This window comes from Didymosphaeria variabile (genome assembly GCF_027946475.1).
Source record: "Didymosphaeria variabile strain IMI 356815 chromosome Unknown scaffold_5, whole genome shotgun sequence".
Classification (NCBI taxonomy): domain Eukaryota; kingdom Fungi; phylum Ascomycota; class Dothideomycetes; order Pleosporales; family Didymosphaeriaceae; genus Didymosphaeria; species Didymosphaeria variabile.
In genome coordinates, this window is record NW_026611624.1 from 2502267 (window position 1) to 2519684 (window position 17418).

At 50.9% G+C, this 17418-nt stretch overlaps 6 protein-coding genes across 6 annotated transcripts; 3 read left to right on the top strand and 3 right to left on the bottom strand.

Moving 5' to 3' along the window:
- Nucleotides 1–1153: 1153 nt before the first annotated feature.
- Nucleotides 1154–2026, bottom strand: N0V89_007298 (uncharacterized protein; the record flags this gene model as incomplete). The annotated part of the gene is made up of 1 exon (XM_056216062.1): nt 1154–2026. The coding sequence occupies one exon, from the start codon at nt 2024–2026 to the stop codon at nt 1154–1156; it is 873 nt and encodes a 290-aa protein (XP_056070309.1).
- A 4912-nt stretch (nt 2027–6938) lies between these two features.
- N0V89_007299 (uncharacterized protein) lies at nt 6939–8342 on the top strand (the record flags this gene model as incomplete). Its single annotated transcript, XM_056216063.1, has 5 exons — nt 6939–6943; nt 6983–7620; nt 7677–7793; nt 7846–7974; nt 8035–8342. 5 exons carry the CDS (start codon nt 6939–6941, stop codon nt 8340–8342), a joined length of 1197 nt encoding a protein of 398 aa, XP_056070310.1.
- A 932-nt stretch (nt 8343–9274) lies between these two features.
- On the top strand, nt 9275–9919 carry N0V89_007300 (uncharacterized protein; the record flags this gene model as incomplete). Its single annotated transcript, XM_056216064.1, has 1 exon — nt 9275–9919. The coding sequence occupies one exon, from the start codon at nt 9275–9277 to the stop codon at nt 9917–9919; it is 645 nt and encodes a 214-aa protein (XP_056070311.1).
- A 726-nt stretch (nt 9920–10645) lies between these two features.
- N0V89_007301 (uncharacterized protein) lies at nt 10646–11263 on the bottom strand (the record flags this gene model as incomplete). Its single annotated transcript, XM_056216065.1, has 1 exon — nt 10646–11263. The coding sequence occupies one exon, from the start codon at nt 11261–11263 to the stop codon at nt 10646–10648; it is 618 nt and encodes a 205-aa protein (XP_056070312.1).
- Nucleotides 11264–12018: 755 nt separating this feature from the next.
- Nucleotides 12019–13245, top strand: N0V89_007302 (uncharacterized protein; the record flags this gene model as incomplete). The annotated part of the gene is made up of 1 exon (XM_056216066.1): nt 12019–13245. The coding sequence occupies one exon, from the start codon at nt 12019–12021 to the stop codon at nt 13243–13245; it is 1227 nt and encodes a 408-aa protein (XP_056070313.1).
- Nucleotides 13246–13771: 526 nt separating this feature from the next.
- N0V89_007303 (uncharacterized protein) lies at nt 13772–15120 on the bottom strand (the record flags this gene model as incomplete). The annotated part of the gene is made up of 5 exons (XM_056216067.1): nt 13772–14374; nt 14431–14697; nt 14756–14807; nt 14863–14921; nt 14974–15120. 5 exons carry the CDS (start codon nt 15118–15120, stop codon nt 13772–13774), a joined length of 1128 nt encoding a protein of 375 aa, XP_056070314.1.
- Nucleotides 15121–17418: the final 2298 nt, after the last annotated feature.

Consider the following 17418-nt stretch of genomic DNA (forward strand, 5'->3'; position numbering starts at 1 on the left):
CAACCTGCTGCACACCACGCTCCGTCGCCAGCAAGTTAAACTGTGCCGCCGCATTTCTCGTATCCTGAATCTCGAGCCGTATGCCCAGATCATTCAGATACTTCCTCATAGCCGGCGCAATAGGTGTAACACGCGGTCCAGTCCCGATAATTAACAAATCTATGAGCCAGCCGTTAGTCAGTCAAGCTTTCCAACAAAGTTTGTAGGGGTTATCCCATACCAGGCTTCGGCCACACCACGTCCAACAACCCCCAAGCCTCATCAGGTACCTCCCACTGTCCCTTCGCGTTCAAAAGCCGCCCCGTCATCGCGTCATCTCCTCTTGCGCCGTCTTGTATAGTCCCTTCTTTCCGGTGCTGGCTTAACCATGGTCGCCACCGATAGGCTTCGCCACCGACAAGAAGGACACCGCAGCCGGCTATGCGCATGTTATTGTTCAGCGCGAAACCTTCGCTCGTACAGGCATCGATGGATGTTGCGGGTGCAGCGGTGTTGCGCAGAACGTCGAGCGAGGAGAAGTCAGTCGGTTGGGTGTTCTCGTCGGATGGGTGCTCGCGGCCGTGTGATCTACGTGAATCGTTTTTCGAAGGTGTAGAGTGGAGACAGCGGCGGTGTCTTGAGGGCGTCTGCGAAGTTTGGGGCGAATGTGTAGGGCGCAAAGTCGTCGAGAAGCTTCGTATCGTTCCTTTGGAGGCACTGTGGAAAGTGAAAGACCTAGAAAGAGATCGCGTGCAATTGAGGAATGAGCGCTCCATGATCAGTATGCGATTATGCGATTGAGTAGTCGTAGCTATGTACAAGCGAACTGATGGACTGACGTTCGCCGAAGCGCCGTCATCAATGGAAAATGGGGAGCTTGGACCGCGTCGCGGCCAGGGCACTGAACGCCAGATGCAGGCGCACTCCCTGAATAATCCATTTAACAAAGAACTGCCACTCGCTATTAAAATGACCAATGCTGCGCCTTCGTCTCTGGAAATCTCGTTTCCGTACTCTGAAACGTTATCACTCCTGACTGTGATGGACCACTGTATAACCCTACTCCTTCGATCCACGACTCTGATGAGTGCTGTTGACCTGCGTGTTGCTTATCTCGATCCATGAGAGGATGTGTGTTTGTATCGTAGGTACTTTCTCTGCACTCCCTGTGTTCTCAGTCTTCATTCTCGCTGTCCGATTCGAAGGCATCCTCGGGCAGATCATCAATGCTCAGGCTCTCGATACCGAACTCCTTCCCAATCTTGACCAACGCTTCTCTCGGTGGCTCCGTACGCTGAGATGTCTTCGGCGAGCCCTTGAAGCCCATCGTAAGGAGAGAGCTCGTCCTAGTCGGTCTGACCATTTGCTTCTTGAAAGCGATCGGTTTTGGTGCTCCTGGAGGAGAAATACCGTCGCTCGTGAGCGTCGTCCAGGAGCCTGTCGAGCTTGTTCGGCTGGATTGTGTGCGCTGGAAGCGCGGGTGGTAGCGCTGGCCCCGGACGTTGTATCTAACCTGGGGTAATTCTGGCAGTTGCTCGGCCGTGGGATTTCCGCACAGCACCTCCTCGGCGATGCTAAGGTTACATCGTTCAAGCACCGGCGGGTCAAACTCAGGTGCCAGGCCATTCACTTCGAGAAGTGCCGAGGCCGTCATCTCATTGCGGGACTTGCTCTGGTTTGATGAGGTAGCTGAGAAGCGGCGCCAGCTGCTGTAGCTGACCGCGCGACATCCTGGCGGCGTTGAAGAGAGAGATCCCCACGGGGCCATGATCTGTCGCATGAGCGCGTTATGTTCTGCGGAAGAGCTGCGGCGCATGTCGGGGCGGACGACATTGATGGGTTGCGACTTCGTCTCCGCGCGGTCCAGGTATGATTCGTTCAATGAGGAGAAAGACGTGTTCCGACTTGCGGCATCCATAACGTACCTTGATCTCGAAGTTTGCGTCGTGCGTTGTTGCTGCGAGTTCAGGACCTGGGGATCAAGAGTAGCGCCTGTGACTTCCGGGGAGAGATGTGAGGTCGATGAGCGAGTGATTGAAGTCTGCATATTGCAAACGTTGGTGAGTGCAGCGAGCTACCGCCTATTGACGACCCAGCCTCCTCATTGTGCGGCGTAAGCTGGCGGTGAAGATAAGATCTATTGTTGTAGGTGAATCGTCGGACTGTTCATTGTTCGCCTGTGCAGCGTTTTTTCACTACGGCCAACACTTGCATACAGCCCCCATACAATGCCTGCTCGAACAAAGCCCTGAGCCACTTGGACAAAGAGGGTCGAAACAAAGAGCGCAGGTGTCTGGACTGCTGTAGGAAATCGTTATCGCATGGTGAGGCGATGTTGCGTGTTCTTCGTGACGGTGTCCACCGTCCACCCACGTGGAGTGGTTGCACATCGGCGCACGAGCTCCGACAGATGGTCAAGCGGACGGTGACCGTTTGAGTCAGGCGGTAACGCACGCCGTTCGCATGAACAGGTGGCGGTGATCGGAATGCGAGCTATCTACCTATGACATGGAAGCCGCAAACCGCATGGCGTTGGACGTACGCTAGTACAACATATCGGATCTCCTGTAACACAGCCCAGACATTCCGCTTGCAGCTCGGATCATATCACAAGCTTGAACGAATGGTTCACGATCATCGCCACAACCAATTTACTTATCGTATTTCCGGCCGCCTTGTGGTGATCAATATTTCAAATATGCAGCACAGTGAGCGCAGTCCTATCTCCTCGTTAGCCTTCATGTACTTCAATACAGTGTTGTGCCCAGCAAGTTTGGATGACGGGGTACCCAAATTGTATGCCTTTGTGCAACACGCATTTTGTACCGCCTCGGAAAGATTGCTTAGGTGCTCACTTAGACATAATATCTGAGGGCTACTGCAATATTTTTCGGAGCCGGAACCATCGATAAGTACCTCGGGGCTGCACAATTCTAACTTGAGTTGAGGGCCTGGTCAGATTGGCACGTAGATCGTTGTAAGGATTGCAGCTGAATCCACTCCAGACGAAGATCGTCGGAACTCAAGAATATCTATCTCATGGTAGGGTTTCTCCGATTCAAGATAAGCTCAGTTCTAGTAAGGGTGTCGGCTATAGAGCCGGGAACATGGTCGGAATGCCATATCGAGGGTCAGTGTACGAGATGACATCTGCCGCATTGCACAATCGCTGTCCGGCATACTACAAATGTTCTCACCAAGTACGTACAGAAACAAGACGTCTATCTCAAGAAATTAGTAAGGCTTACAGATCGCGCAATAGAAAAAGTTTCCACAATCTACGCTTCGTCGTCGACTCTATGGCTCGGTTGCTGAAAAGCGGACATTCTGATTAGCTGTCAGAAGATCCTCTCGTCTCCCAATAATCACAAGCCTAAGCAATAGAGCGCAGTAAAAAGATGAAAGGGGAAAGATATTAGAGTCGAACCAGGAAGGAGGTGGATGATATAAGATTTGTGATGGATACTTGTGGTAGTCACCTGCATCAGCTCGTTCTATGTTACAGCTTTGATGGCTCCCAGGCCTGCCCCTACATCCCTCGGAAACGCCAGCACTAGTCCACAGCGCCGTCACCTGCGGGCCTAGCCAAATCTGAGGGAGGAATTGAATAGAGCATTTCGAGCCCCTATTTTTTTGGAAACTAGGTAGCCGAGACTTTGAGAGCCGCACGAAACCTCTGATTTCTTATCAGACTGCTTAATCTACATGAGAAGCGCCCACGGTTGTGATCTGTTTCATCTGGCAAAGTTCACTCGCTACGAACGAAATCGTGTTCATATCACGAACTCGTCCCGTGCCTCTCATGTAGCATGAGAAGCATGTCTTTCCGAGAGGCATTATCGCATTCGGTTGGTGTCTCGTTTCCTCGACCTGTTGCTTCCTTTCTTCCTCTTCTCTATTGTCGACCGAACTTCTCGAAGCGCCCGATGCCTAAACTACCTCCTCATATTTACGGTGTCCGCACCATCGGAACAGCATCTTGAACGACTGCGCAAAGCGGGACCAGATCTTCAAATCTACACGCATGTGACGGCGATTAATGAGGACTTTTCGAGAAACATACCCCAGGAACCCCTCAAGGACACCAGAGAACTGTTGACTTGGAAGCTCCCCACTAAGGAAAAGGTTTCGAATCTACGCTATGTGCAGCTCAGTGCTGGACACAAGCAGAAGAAGGGCTGACACTATTTGAGGAAACCGATGTCGCGTTTTGGACTTCGTCTTCTCGACGTTCTTAGGTTCCGAATGTTACGGTACGTCGTCTCTATAAGCCGATTCCTTGCTCTAAATTTATAGCTCATATCGACTACACATTTCCTGAACACTTTGCCAGCCAGCGAAAGTCGCTTCGTGAAAACAATGACGAGGACAAGGAAAATACGGTTAGTATAAGAGTGTAAATCGCCCGCCAGTCTTCAGCTTCAGCACTGCTCTGACGTGAGTTTAGACACTCGACTTGCTGACGGGGGTCATGGCTCTGTAGGTCTTGACTTCAAGTAATTGGTGTGCCACGACTGACTATATAGTTTCAGCTATCACCAGCACTTATTCAAGGTTAGCATCGATCCGGCAGTCGGCGGACACCACAATACTTTCTCGTACTCCGAATCAGTCCAAATGCCCTGGGACAAACGCTCAACCCACTAGGCATAGGCTACGTTGTAACATGACCACAATCCATTGCTGAGGCTACCGTAGGTCAATTACAGCATTACATACAGCCGCGTCTTCAAATGGTCCACGAAAACATCCAGAACCCGGTTTCACTGACTCCCACTGGATATTGAGACGTTCCACCCGGTCACAGCTGCTTTTCGCCCTTAGGGAAACCGGCATCCAGTCCTCGACTGCAAAGCGTGACCATGTCGTTGAGAAAGTCATCGTCATTTGGCAGACCTTCGACTTGGACTACATCTCACGCGTCGAAGACTTCTTATCATACCCACCGAAACCTCCCATATGGATCTCAATCCATAAAACTTATGTGTGTACAATCCCACCAATGATATATCCCCCCACTAGGTAAGCAGGCTTTCAACCAAAGTATGTTGTGCGAGGACCAGGAAAAGCGGCCGCAGGGTGTGGTGGCCAACGAAGATGCGGCGAGGGAGACAGGCTCGGATGAAAGATATGAGAAGGTGAAGGTGGAGCGCGAGTTGACGAATGTTGAAGTCTGCTGAGGATTACTGCACTATCGCCATAGAGGAATCTTGATATTTTTTGATAAAAAATATCTGTCCTCCGAGGGGATCCAATCTGCGTTCATGCCGTGCGTTCAACCGACAGCTACCGTAGGTAAGTTTACAGTCCATAAACCAGTGCAGTCCCTAAATCATCCATAGCGCCAACCAATCTGACCCGAGAAGAATCAAAATCACAATGAAGACTTTCAATGGGCGAAATGTTGAGATGAGATGAAAAAGACGCGGCGTGATGCGTCCACGGGTTTCGAGCTATTTGCAGGCGCTAGTTGCTCACTCAATGAGGCTTAGTGACGTCTTGGCAGGCGAGGGGACGACATGCGGCGATTTCTTGCGCTTCATCACCAGATATACAAAACGAAATGTTGATCCTCCTACTAGATGTCTTGAGCTCCTCAATATGTCTCTCTTTAATCCATCTGATCTAGTGTCGGACTCGTGGAAGGCCATGTTCCACGAAGCCATGTCCCACAGAGCCAGAACCCTCAAACACTCCCACTCCTTACGCTATGTCTTTTTCAATGCCCGCCGCGAGGGTCCACGGAAGTCCCACGAAAACACGTAGACCAAGCCTCAAATATGGCAGTGGACCACCAGCCTGGCGGAAGGATGACCCCGCCAAGCGAACCAAGCAAGCGGACTTGCTGGGCACTCCACCCCCCGGTACAAGGCAGAGACGCAACGTGCTGCCCACGTTCCTATTTCTCGACTTGTCGTTCGTCAGCTTTGACGGCGTCTCCGTGAATACCAAGAATTTGTTTTGCAAATCGATGCGATCCACGACAAGGACTAAAGCCATGACGCGATAGTCGTACACTTGTAGACCAGTAAAAATGACAGCAGGATTCGCAGACAACCCATGTGGTCCTCGGGCATGTCTATGAGTGGAACGAACAGCCGTTCGCCTCAGGCCTACATGACTGCCTTCTACGAAGCCCGACGCCACTTTTCTTTAACGCCAAGCTGTGCATGTGAGCTGGGGCCGCGTTGCCGGGTTGCCAACCCTATTAAAGCATTGATTGCTCGATCAGACGCCTTTACTGATAATCACTTCTCACTTTCTATTGACAATCGCCTAACATGGCTCCAGCACTCCAGAAATACAACTGGATCTTAGCGCTGACCACAATCGCCTTTATCTTTTCATCGGCTTCGAATGGTGCAAACGATGTTGCTAATTCCTACGCGACGTCCGTCGCTGCCAGGACGCTGAAGATGTGGCAGGCGGGAATCTTGGCATGTATCACAGAATTCGTCGGAGCGGTAGCTTTGGGTTCTCGAGTAACCTCAACCATCAAGAGCGGTGTCTTTGGACTCTCAAAGTTCCAACCGAACCCTCCAACCTTTATGTTGGTGATGGGCTGCGCAGAGGTTGGCAGCGCGACCTTCCTGACGATCGCAACACTTTGCGGCATGCCCGTGAGGTATGTGGAACCAGTGCGCCAACGTTCGATCTAGCTAACTCGCGTAATAGCACGACCCAAACCGTGGTTGGTGCTCTTGCAGGTGCCGGTATTGCGGCGCAAACGCCCTTGAAATGGGCATGGGCAAGCGGTAGTCTGAGCCAGATCGCTGCCTCTTGGGCCATTGCTCCTCTCATCGCGGCCGGGTTCTCGTCTATCCTCTTCCTGACACTGAAGTACCTCGTCCTAGAGAGGAAGGATCCATTCAAATGGGGCATGCGTTTGATTCCTTGGTACGTTATTACTGGTGTGCATTTCCCATAGTACCAGCATGTATATTCCTCGTCCTCGAGTCATGCGGTTTAACAAACTCTCACTAACACTATCCTCACGATTTAGGTATCTTGGATTCACGGCAGGCGTTCTAGCTCTCTTCATCATGGATGAGCTTCCTAACGGAGAGTCGTTTGAAGAGATGGGCGCAGGAAAAGTGGCCGGTATCATCCTTGGTGTGGCTTTTGGAGTCGTGGCCTTCTCATACGTCTTCTTCATTCCCTATTTCCACCGTCGTCTCGTCAAGAACGACGCGCGCATCCGGGTATGGCATATCCCACTTGGTCCTCTCCTCTACCGCGACAGTACCCCGATATACTTTCCCGGAAAAGGCGACCGGGCAGTCAAGGACTACTACGCGAAAAGCTCGATAGAGACCAACACGGGGGATATCGAGAAAACCCATATGAAGGATGACCTCGATCAACCCAAGAATTTGGGTGCAGAGAACAACGGAGAGGGCATATCGACTGCGATTAAAGCCGATGACGGTGACAGCAATGGTACCTCTGAGAGAAAGGGAGGCTTGTCTATCCCCAATCAAAACAGGCTGTCCGAACATATCATCCCTGCGAAGCCTGAACCGGAAGAGCGTTGGCTGGAGCCTGTGCGCCATCTACCCATTTATTCTCCAAAGAAGCTGGCCAACTGGGCTAAATTCGCTTTATTCCAAGGTGTCAGTCGGGACGTCGTGACCCAGAAGAGTAAGTCTTGAAAGGAGGAGGCTTTCATCACTTCAAATTGCTAACGTCTCCTGCAGACCTCGGCGCCGTTCATGCCCGTGCTATCGTGTACGACAACCGTACTGAACATCTGTGGACCTACGCTCAAGTCGCTTCGGCAATGATGATGTCTATTGCTCACGGGTCGAATGATGGTACGTCAAAATCCTTGAATTGTTGCTTCATCTACTGATATCAAGATTGTAGTTGCAAACGCTGTCGGTCCTTGGGTAGCCAGCTACAACACATACACAAGCGGTGAGGTTACTTCCAAGGCTGATACGCCTATCTGGATTCTTGTTGTCGCCGGTCTGCTGCTCGGTATGGGCTTCTGGAGTATGTGAAATCCCTTTTTCCAATCATCTTTCATGTGTCAAGGCTGACTCGTCACTACAGTCTACGGCTACCACGTCATGCGCTCGCTCGGCAACAAGATTACCCAAGTGTCACCCACCCGAGGCTTCTCTATGGAACTTGGCGCTGCTATCACCGTTCTTCTTGCGTCCAGGCTCGCTCTGCCGGTCTCAACTACTCAGTGTCTCACAGGCGCCACTATCGGTGTCGCACTGTGCAACTTTGACGTCCGTGCCGTGAACTGGAAGCAGGTTGCCTTCATCTTTTCGTCTTGGGTCATTACGCTTCCTTGTGCTGGTCTGATCTCAGGGCTGGTCATGGCTATGGCCTTGAACACGCCTCACTTCTAATCAGCCTCTTTTCTTCGTAAACGAGGTAGTGCTGGTTTACGATATTGCGATTAGTCCTTCACTGGTTGAACAGAGCCTTCGCGGCGGGTGGTGTTTGGACATACTATATTCATATTCGCACTATAAATATTATAGCAATCGAGGATGATTGTTAGAGCTGTAGGTGTATCTTGTTATAATGTAGCATCATTCAATTTAGTTATTCATGCGTTCTATAGAGTACTATTATTCTCAGGAGTTGGGCAGTCATTCATGCTGTAGCTGATAACCAAAATTTGAGAAGTTATGGAGGGTTAAAATCTTCATCACCACTTACATTACATACTCAGTAAATCTTACAGCATCTTCCAATCTAGTAGCTTTCCCATCTATGACTGGGTTCCAAGACCCAACGTGCTCTCCTCACATAAACCTTCGATACAAACAAGTGCCGTTCGGGAATCAGGCCACCAAAGAATCACTGGTCTGGTAAGCGTACTTGCCGCAGAATTCCAAGAAATCCTCTCTCCTCACGATCAGGAAGCTGCACGCGTATTGCTGAAGATTGATTAATAGGAGAATTACTAACGGGAGAACTTCAAAGCGTCAGCATAGCAGACACTAGGGCAACCAAGATGTCAAATGCTAAAGATCGTTACATGTGATGTATTATGTCGTTGAATTTTCCTTTGGTAAACGACTACAGTTCAGTTAAAAGATTGTTGCAGTTTGCTGTAGACATTTGCTGATTGTTTGCAACTCTTGGTCCGAAGCATTACAGGGGAAGTTGCTAGATCGACACACCGCGTGACACACAAGAGCATGACCATATAACAAATCTATTTAGACACTCATGAAGTAACGAAACCAGAATAAATCAGAAGTGATGTACCGCGCTTCCAAGGTACAACGCTTTGTCTAGATGATTTTACCCGCTACAGCGGAAACTTAAGATGGCGGACACAAGACAACCCGATACCATCAAACCAGACGAGCAGGAATATTCCGTGGAGTGTCAAGATCAGCCGTCTGGTGAACCTGGAGCACCGCCAGCTCACACATCCGGCAGTTCTTCCAGCACAAGACCAGCTTCCTTTTATACAGCGCAGGCCTTGGGAGAGCAAGATACTGAATTGAATGACCGACGCTCGGAGACAGACTACAATAATGCGACGAAAGGAGTGACCGAATACACTGCTGGGCAGATTGCTTACGTACCGCCATACAAACAAGACGCTGGAATAACAGGTAGCGCTTCATTTCCCCATGCACGCGCCTTCAACACTGGTGACTCCCACGCTCCCACCTCCAACGCTCCTGTGTCTGGGGACAACCGACCTGCTGCGACGATATTCCATGCTCAAACGGCCCAGAAGCCGTTGCGCGAACCCCGTGGCCCACCAGCAGGAGACCTCTCAGAAACGAAGGTGAGATTGGGGCACAAGCGACTCGGCTTCAAGCTGCCTGAAAACCAGGCGAGACTCACAAATTCTGCAGAAAAACTCCAACGGAGTGATGAATATGTTGAAAAGGAAGAAAGTGTGTCAGAGGACCTGGCCACGCATCGACGTAAAGACAAGGGCAAGAAGGACGACTGAGTGGGTCTAGGAGTTGCTTCTTGAGAGGGGGAGGTGGCATAGAATGTGGTGGAAGTGGTTGAGATAGGCAGGGGCTTTCTGTGGCAAACCCAAACAGACATCATGATCAGAGCATGCAAAGAACAAGTACAACGTACCCATTACTTAGGGACATCTGCGATGTGTGCTTCGCCTCACCAATACTTGATTAGTGATGAGAGTACATGTGTTTAAGTATCGACACCAGCGTACCCTGCTCAATGCCTTTGCTGTCAAAAGTGCTGGCCGATCAGCAAACGCGGTTCACCATTCTGACATAAAAAGCTGTCTGCCACTGGCATGCAGGATAGTATTCTTCCCTCCTAGCATCTCAAATTTGAATTCGATATGCCTACCTCAAGATCTCAAAACGCGTTTCCCAATTTGAATTACAGTCCTTCCAAGGACACCCTGCATCACCTCGTGTACGCAGCGCTGGATCAGACACGAGCTGTCAAGACAACTTTGATGGCCATGTGGGAAGATATCGAAAGGATTGAAGAGATGCTGGATCAAGCGACTGACGCACTTGCCAGTATCGAGCAGAAGGATCCCGCCCATGAGCGGTGGGAGGGTTCTAGAGAGGGGCGTAAGGAGGAAAAGCATGGGATGTTGGGAGATTGTGCTTCAAGCCATGTGGCGAGCGCAGAGATGAGCTTCCCTGGGTTGATCTAGCTTTGAAATTGTGGATATAGATCAGAGGTTGCCCTATGCCTTATGCCCCCAACTCAACTCCCTCTGCACTCCCTCTCTTTCCTTTTCACCACCCCTCCCCACCACCCTCACGCTAATCTCAGGCTTATTCACTAACGTCTGCAACACCACACAATACCTCTCCGTCAACTTCCCCAGCGACGCCACCTCATCCTCCGTAACATGTCCCTTGTCCTCCCTCTCCCCGAAAACAACATCGAATCCCATCCGTATCCCCGTGATCCCCACGGGCGCTGTCTTTTCCACCCCCATCGTGCCTCTAAAGTCTAGATCGCCTTCCGCAGTCACAGTGCCCGATAAGATTGGGATGCCGAGGGCCGTCGCAACAGCTTTAAGTGTCACACCTGCGCAAGCCACCAGGGCGTCTAGCAGCATGTCGCCGGAGCAGAGCTCGCCGGATATGCTGGGGTCATCGCCGCCGGCTTTGGGGTGGAGGCCTGCTGTGCGCGAGGCTTCTTTGACTGCGGCACCGGTGGAGAGCTTGCATGTTATCGAGGAGGAGTCGAGGTTGCCGGTGGACTTGAGCGTTACGAAGGCGGAGGAGGGGTCGCTACGGTAATTGGCCTTGATGGGCGCTTGCTTTTCGCGGAGGGCTTGGGCTGCGGTGGACATGTTGAGCGGGAAGTAATGGTGCGCGGAAAACGAAAATCCTGTGGGCTAGGGAGAGCGTAGCAGTCAGTAGAAAGAGGTAAGCTTGCAGATATAACAGATCACTTCAGTCTGCTGTGTTTACAGCTACCTGTTATGCAGTAGTCAACGTTAGCTCATGGGTACGTAGATCAATCTACCCCGCTAGGGTCCTGGGTGAACTCCACATAACCGAGCGGCGGTAAGGAACACTGCACCGTGCTTAGATATTTACATTCTTTGGCGGCCAGAATGCATGTCGACGGTGTCGCAGGATGACTTAAGTGGAACGGGAAGAGAAGAAACAAATGTAGAGCGAAGTGCCGATGACGTGACTGAGCACGGCCGTGTGTCAGTATTACCTAGGTAGTCGTCATATCACGTGAGCTTCATCTCAGGTGGTCCATCATCCTACAACCCGAAAATCGCATGTATGGAATTCACTTCGACGCTCGAAGGCAATGATGGAGCTTAGTATGATGGAAGCTTGCTACCCGTGATGGGTGTATTTCCCATTATTCCGTTAACCCGCACAAGCGCGTAACGAGCGGATCGCGGAGCGGATCGCGGATCTAAACGCCTTGCCTGAGGTAGCCGATTCTCGGTCTGGATCGCCAAGTCGATGATGCTCGTAATGGATATATCGTGAGCGCTCCCTTATCTGATAGAATTGCCTTGTCTTTCATCATCATTGCGGAATACCTAGCAAACATTATCTATCATAATCTTATATCGTTACAATGTCTAAAGTCCAGCCCCACGACCTCCAATGCCTCACCATCGACCAACTAGAAAAGCTCGCCGCCGAGCGCATGGACAAGCAAACACGCGACTACTACAACGAAGGCGCAGACTCCGGTACCACATTAGCTGAAAACAAATCCGCGTACCAAAAGTACCGCATCCGGCCACGCGTCTTGCGAGATGTCTCTTTTATCGACACCAGTGTCGAAATCTTCGGGTTCAAAAACAGCATTCCACTAGGAGTCGCTCCAACAGCTATGCAACGTCTTGCGCATCAGGATGGAGAGCTAGCAACTGCGCGCGCGTGTAAGAAGGAGGGTGTTGTTATGGGATTGAGCAGTTTTAGTACGACGAGTTTGGAGGATGTGAAGGGTGCGTTGGGGGAGGAGCATCCGGGGTTATTGCAGTTGTATCTTTTTGAGGATAGGGAGGAGAGTAAGGATTTGATTGCGAGGGCGAAGAAGGCGGGGTATAAGGCTGTGGCTTTGACCGTTGATACGCCAATGCTTGGGCGCAGGAATCTTGAGATCAAAAATCAGTTTAGTCTACCGAGACATTTGAAGTCGGCTAACTTCAACCGGGAGGGTACTGAGTCGGAGAAGGAAGCAAAAGCAAACATAGCCCGTAAGCGGAAGCAAGAGCAGGAAGCCAGCCAAGCAGGCCATCATGACGGCTCCCAGTGGGTCTCACCAACCGGCCGCATCACCTTCCACTCGCACGCTCCTAACCCAACACTGGACTGGGAGCGTGATATCGACTGGCTCAAGCAGCAGTGTCACCCGGAAATGGAAGTGTGGGTGAAAGGCATCGCCACTGGCGAAGACGCCATTCTCGCCTGCCATCATGGTGTCGATGGCATCATTGTCTCTAACCACGGAGGCAGGCAGCTGAATGGCGCACTGGCTACGATCGACATGCTTCCAGAAGTCGTGGAGGCTGTTCGCTCAATGGATCGTAAGATGCCAGTACACGTCGATGGTGGCATCCGTCACGGTACGGATGTCTTCAAGGCGCTAGCCCTTGGTGCAGACTTTGTCTGGATTGGACGACCGGTGCTGTGGGGACTGGCCTACAACGGTCAAGAGGGTGTGGAGTTGTGCTTAAAACTGATAAATGACGAGATCAGGTTGTGCATGGGGCTTGCCGGCGTGACGAAAGTAGATGAGATCGGCAAAGAGTACCTGGCAAAGATCAATCGCGATGGTTTCATGAGTCGTTTGTAATCGCATCGATAAATTTTAGTTAGTTTCTGGTGCTTTCGGAGTACCTACTACTGTACTGTTCGACTCTTCGTATAATTCTACCACGATAATGGGTCGTACTAACTCCATACCCAAGGTGTTTCTTCAATCAAGTTTCGCATCGCCATTACGGCTTGCTCATCTCGTCGTCGTTCGCAAAGCTGAGTAAAGATCCATAAGCCTTGCCCATGCGGCGCATCTGGATGTCCAAGCTCAACACAGCAAATATTAGTCCCAGGACCAGCCCGAATCTCACCATCATACGCCCCTTGTAGCCTCCGCGGAAGAGTGCTCATGAGAGCATTGTAGCTTGCCGTTTCCCCGATTCTGGGACGGATTGTCGATCGGAGCGGGTGCTCGCTGATGTGGAGGTTGACTATGCGCAGCGTTTTGCTGCTTCGATTTCCATGACTTTCTCGCAGCGTAGGTCCTCTTGATCCAAATTGAGATAGGACAAATGATACGGAAAGTGTTCCTTGATAGCCTAAAGACGGGTGCATACCAACCTTTACCGTTCGGGACCCCACACTAGAGACTTCCGCGCGTTCTCAGCAATCGTGTACTCTTCAACGGACTCCGAGCTCTCCTGTGTTACATCTTTCGTTACCATGATCCCAGCGTCATCATTTTTCTTTCCACTGAGGCCCTTTTGCCACAATTCTTCCTCGCTCTCCGTTCCTGGGACATTCTGCTCCAATCTTGTGATAGTTCCCAGATCATTGAGCTTCTGCTTCTGTGCCTTGCGTCCTAGACTGCTCAACCCATACACTCCCTTCTTTCCGTCTGGGGTGTTACTGGGTCCCGAGCTGCCACCCATAGTGTCCCGGCCCATCATCTTGAGGTAAAGACATTTCATGGCTGGTAAATTCAAGGCGACGACGGCGAGATTGAATTCAAGTGCCGCGACAATCAACATTTCTCCGACCCCGTAAGCAGTATTCGTAAACTCATTCAGCGAGATAAGTGAGTGGAAGCGAACGAGGCCGACGAACAGGGCAGATGTGCCAAAGGTGAAGACGGAGAGGACCGCGATCTTGCGACGAAGTGGCATTTGAAGTGCCCAGACTACGCGAATGGGTAGCACAAGGATGTAGATGTCAAGGAGGATGTTCTGAGGGTCTGAATCAGCGAAAGAGTCGGATGAAGTTGAGGTGCTTATAAACCTACCAGGCTGGCTGGAACGAAGAAGACAACGAGTCTCTCTAGGCACTTGGCCTCGGGATGCTCAAATGGCTTCAGGACGGCAATGACCGGGTTGCATTGCAGGATGGAGATGAGCTCGTTGAAAATGAGCATTATTGTGTTCGCTGCCAGACCGATCCATATCAGCCTACGAAAACCCACTTCAGGCGAAAGGCGCAGGTAAAAGACGAGGAACGACGCCTTGATCAACCAGTGAACAACATAGTAAAAGATCTCCTGGATGAAAAGAAGCTGGAAAATGGCTGCGTCAGTAAGGACTTATTGGGAAAGAGATCGAGCCTAGACATACCAGTAATAGTTTCCCTCCTGGGTCCATATAGTTGCATGGATTTGGTTCAGGCCTAGAAGTTTTAAATCAGTACGTGTCGATCAGCGAATGGAACGGTAGTAACCTACCCGGCGCAGCCCAAATTGAGCAGTAGCTGCCATTGAGCCAATTGTCCGACAATGGCTAACTGTGCCACCATTAGTTTGTGAAGAGGTCATCTGTGTGGAACTACTACATACCATAGACGCCACTGCGAACCAGTCGTCCAGGCCCCAGTTTTGCGTTACAAAGAAGCGACAATAAAGCCGAATAAAGCATGACGAGATTCCTATAGGGTAGGCAATCCACGTAGTAAGGTAGGCCGCTAACTGCATGGCGTACACCATGATTGCTGTTGTTGTCTCTTACGGTTGTGGTAAGGAGACCTTTTTGAAAATTTGAGGAATCGCTGGTCGTGTGCCAGCAAGTTCATATGAAAAGAAAGTCTTATTGTGCGAAGCATGCGAACGGTTGCCGATCCTGCTCTATCAAGCAGTAGAGGGGTTTCGATGTGACTCGTCTTGTGAGCTGAGTTCTTAAAGATCTGCGTCGGCAAACCTGTCCAAGAAGCGGTGCATGAGGCGTAGCTTTCATCTTTCACACGCACGCACGCACGCAGGGAACAGCGCTCCTGTAAAAGACCACTCAAATGTTTTGTCATGGACGATACGCTGTGCCTTGCACAAGTACTAGTCATCGTTGGGCGGTATGGCGTATGAGTATAACGCGCGAAAGCACAGTGTGGCACGTTGTCGCTACCTCGTCTAGGCGACCTTTCCGCATCCAGATAGTTTGACAAGGTTGACCGGCCGGGTCGCTTGCCGCTTCCCCAGCCGCTGCTGCTTCCGCTGACCTATTTCCCATATTCTCCTCAGGTTTGGAGAACCCCTGTAACATATTTATTGAAAGGGCTCTGCGTTTGTCGATCGCCATTTTCCGTCTCCCATAATGAAGGAGCGGTCCGAATTGTGAACAGGCCTTATCAAACCGTTGAGGTGTGCATGGTGCAACTTGAGAGGTGACCAGTCTTTCTACCTGCATTTTCCAAGGTGATCAGTGGAATTGTTTTCTCAACTCGTGTAAAGGTCGGTAGCCTTCAGTCCCCGCCTGGTTCGCCGCCCTAGCGTTGGGTTAAATAAGGCGGGAGGGTTGGAGGGTTTGCAACGACGAAAATTGTATGAGAATTAGTCACTGCCAACCTGGAGACCCTTCGTACGCAGAACCGCTAGGCCTCCGAGCCCCGGGTTGGGGGTGTGGGGGACTGTTGAGTGGGAAAGACCCGATTGGCAGGATCGATCAGGGTTGATGAAACTGTACTATGGTTGCAGCGATAAGTAGTCACAGTGGGTTCTCTGGAGTATGGATAACGTAAATTTAGAAGGTAGGAATCGAAGTTCCTTTGAATATTGAGTAGTAAGGCCTTACTATAAGAAATAGATTTTACGTTCGTAAGAGGTGCTAGCAGCCTTAGCTAGGGAGCTTTAGAAATCTAACAAAAATGGACCCACTGCGATTACTTACCGCTGCAACCGCGTACGCTCCTCTCTCAAGGGATCGAACTAGCTGCATACTCATGCATGGACTTGTCCTCTAGCAAGCCGAATCGCTATTGATGACACGATAATGGAAAGACTGGCATGATAGACAGGGGGATTGTCTTTCGAGTGGAAAGAACTATATGTGCGCCTTTTCCGACCCTCTGGTCCATCCTTCGAGCGCTCCTCTTCACATTACGCAGTACTTGTAGCAGCATTCTCTTATCGCCTTTTCTAGCGGCGCGGCTATGTCGTCAATTTCGACTGTGCTGCAAGGCGCGGCACACGCAGACCCAGCACAAACAGGCATGGCTACCTTGGTGTTGGGTATTCTGTTTCACGTTGCAGTGCCCATCCGCCATGCTGAGTTCGAAGAGATAATGCTCCCATTCGTCGGGGTTGCATGCGCGTCCTTCGGTCTCGTTCTTGCCGGTTTCGCGACTGCAGGGGGACTGAGCTTTCTCGGAGCACTAGCGCGGACGAGTCTAATAGCGACATGCTTCAACACGGGCCTATTGCTCAGCATTGCAGTGTATCGATTATTCTTCCACCGACTACGAAGATTCCCTGGTCCATTTGCTGCCAGGTTGACCAAATTCCACGCCGTATATCGCTCTGCAAAGTTTACACAACTTCATCGCGATAGAGAAGCGCTGCATAAGCAGTATGGCGACGTCGTTCGGGTCGGACCACGAGAGCTCAGCATTTTGCGCAAGTCTGCCGTTCCTCTTCTGTATGGACCCACAACAGATTGTCGCAAGAGCACTTGGTACGCACAAGCTGGCACCGACATGAATTATGTGTCGCTACACATGGAAAGGAATCGAAGTGCTCATAGACTGAGGCGGAGGGCTTGGGATCGCGGATTTTCGCAAAAAGGTATGCTTGTGTTTGACTTAGACTTTTCATTTGAGCGCTGACAGCTGGAGCCTGTCTCTCTTACGAACCACGCATCACTGCCCAGGCAGACACCTTGGTCCAGAACATTCACAAAAGGGGTGGCCAACCTGTCAACAGCACAGAATGGGCAATGTTCTACTCCTTTGATGTTATGGGTGCGGTGGCATTCCAAAAAGACTTCGACCAAATGAACAGCGGAACTGAACACCC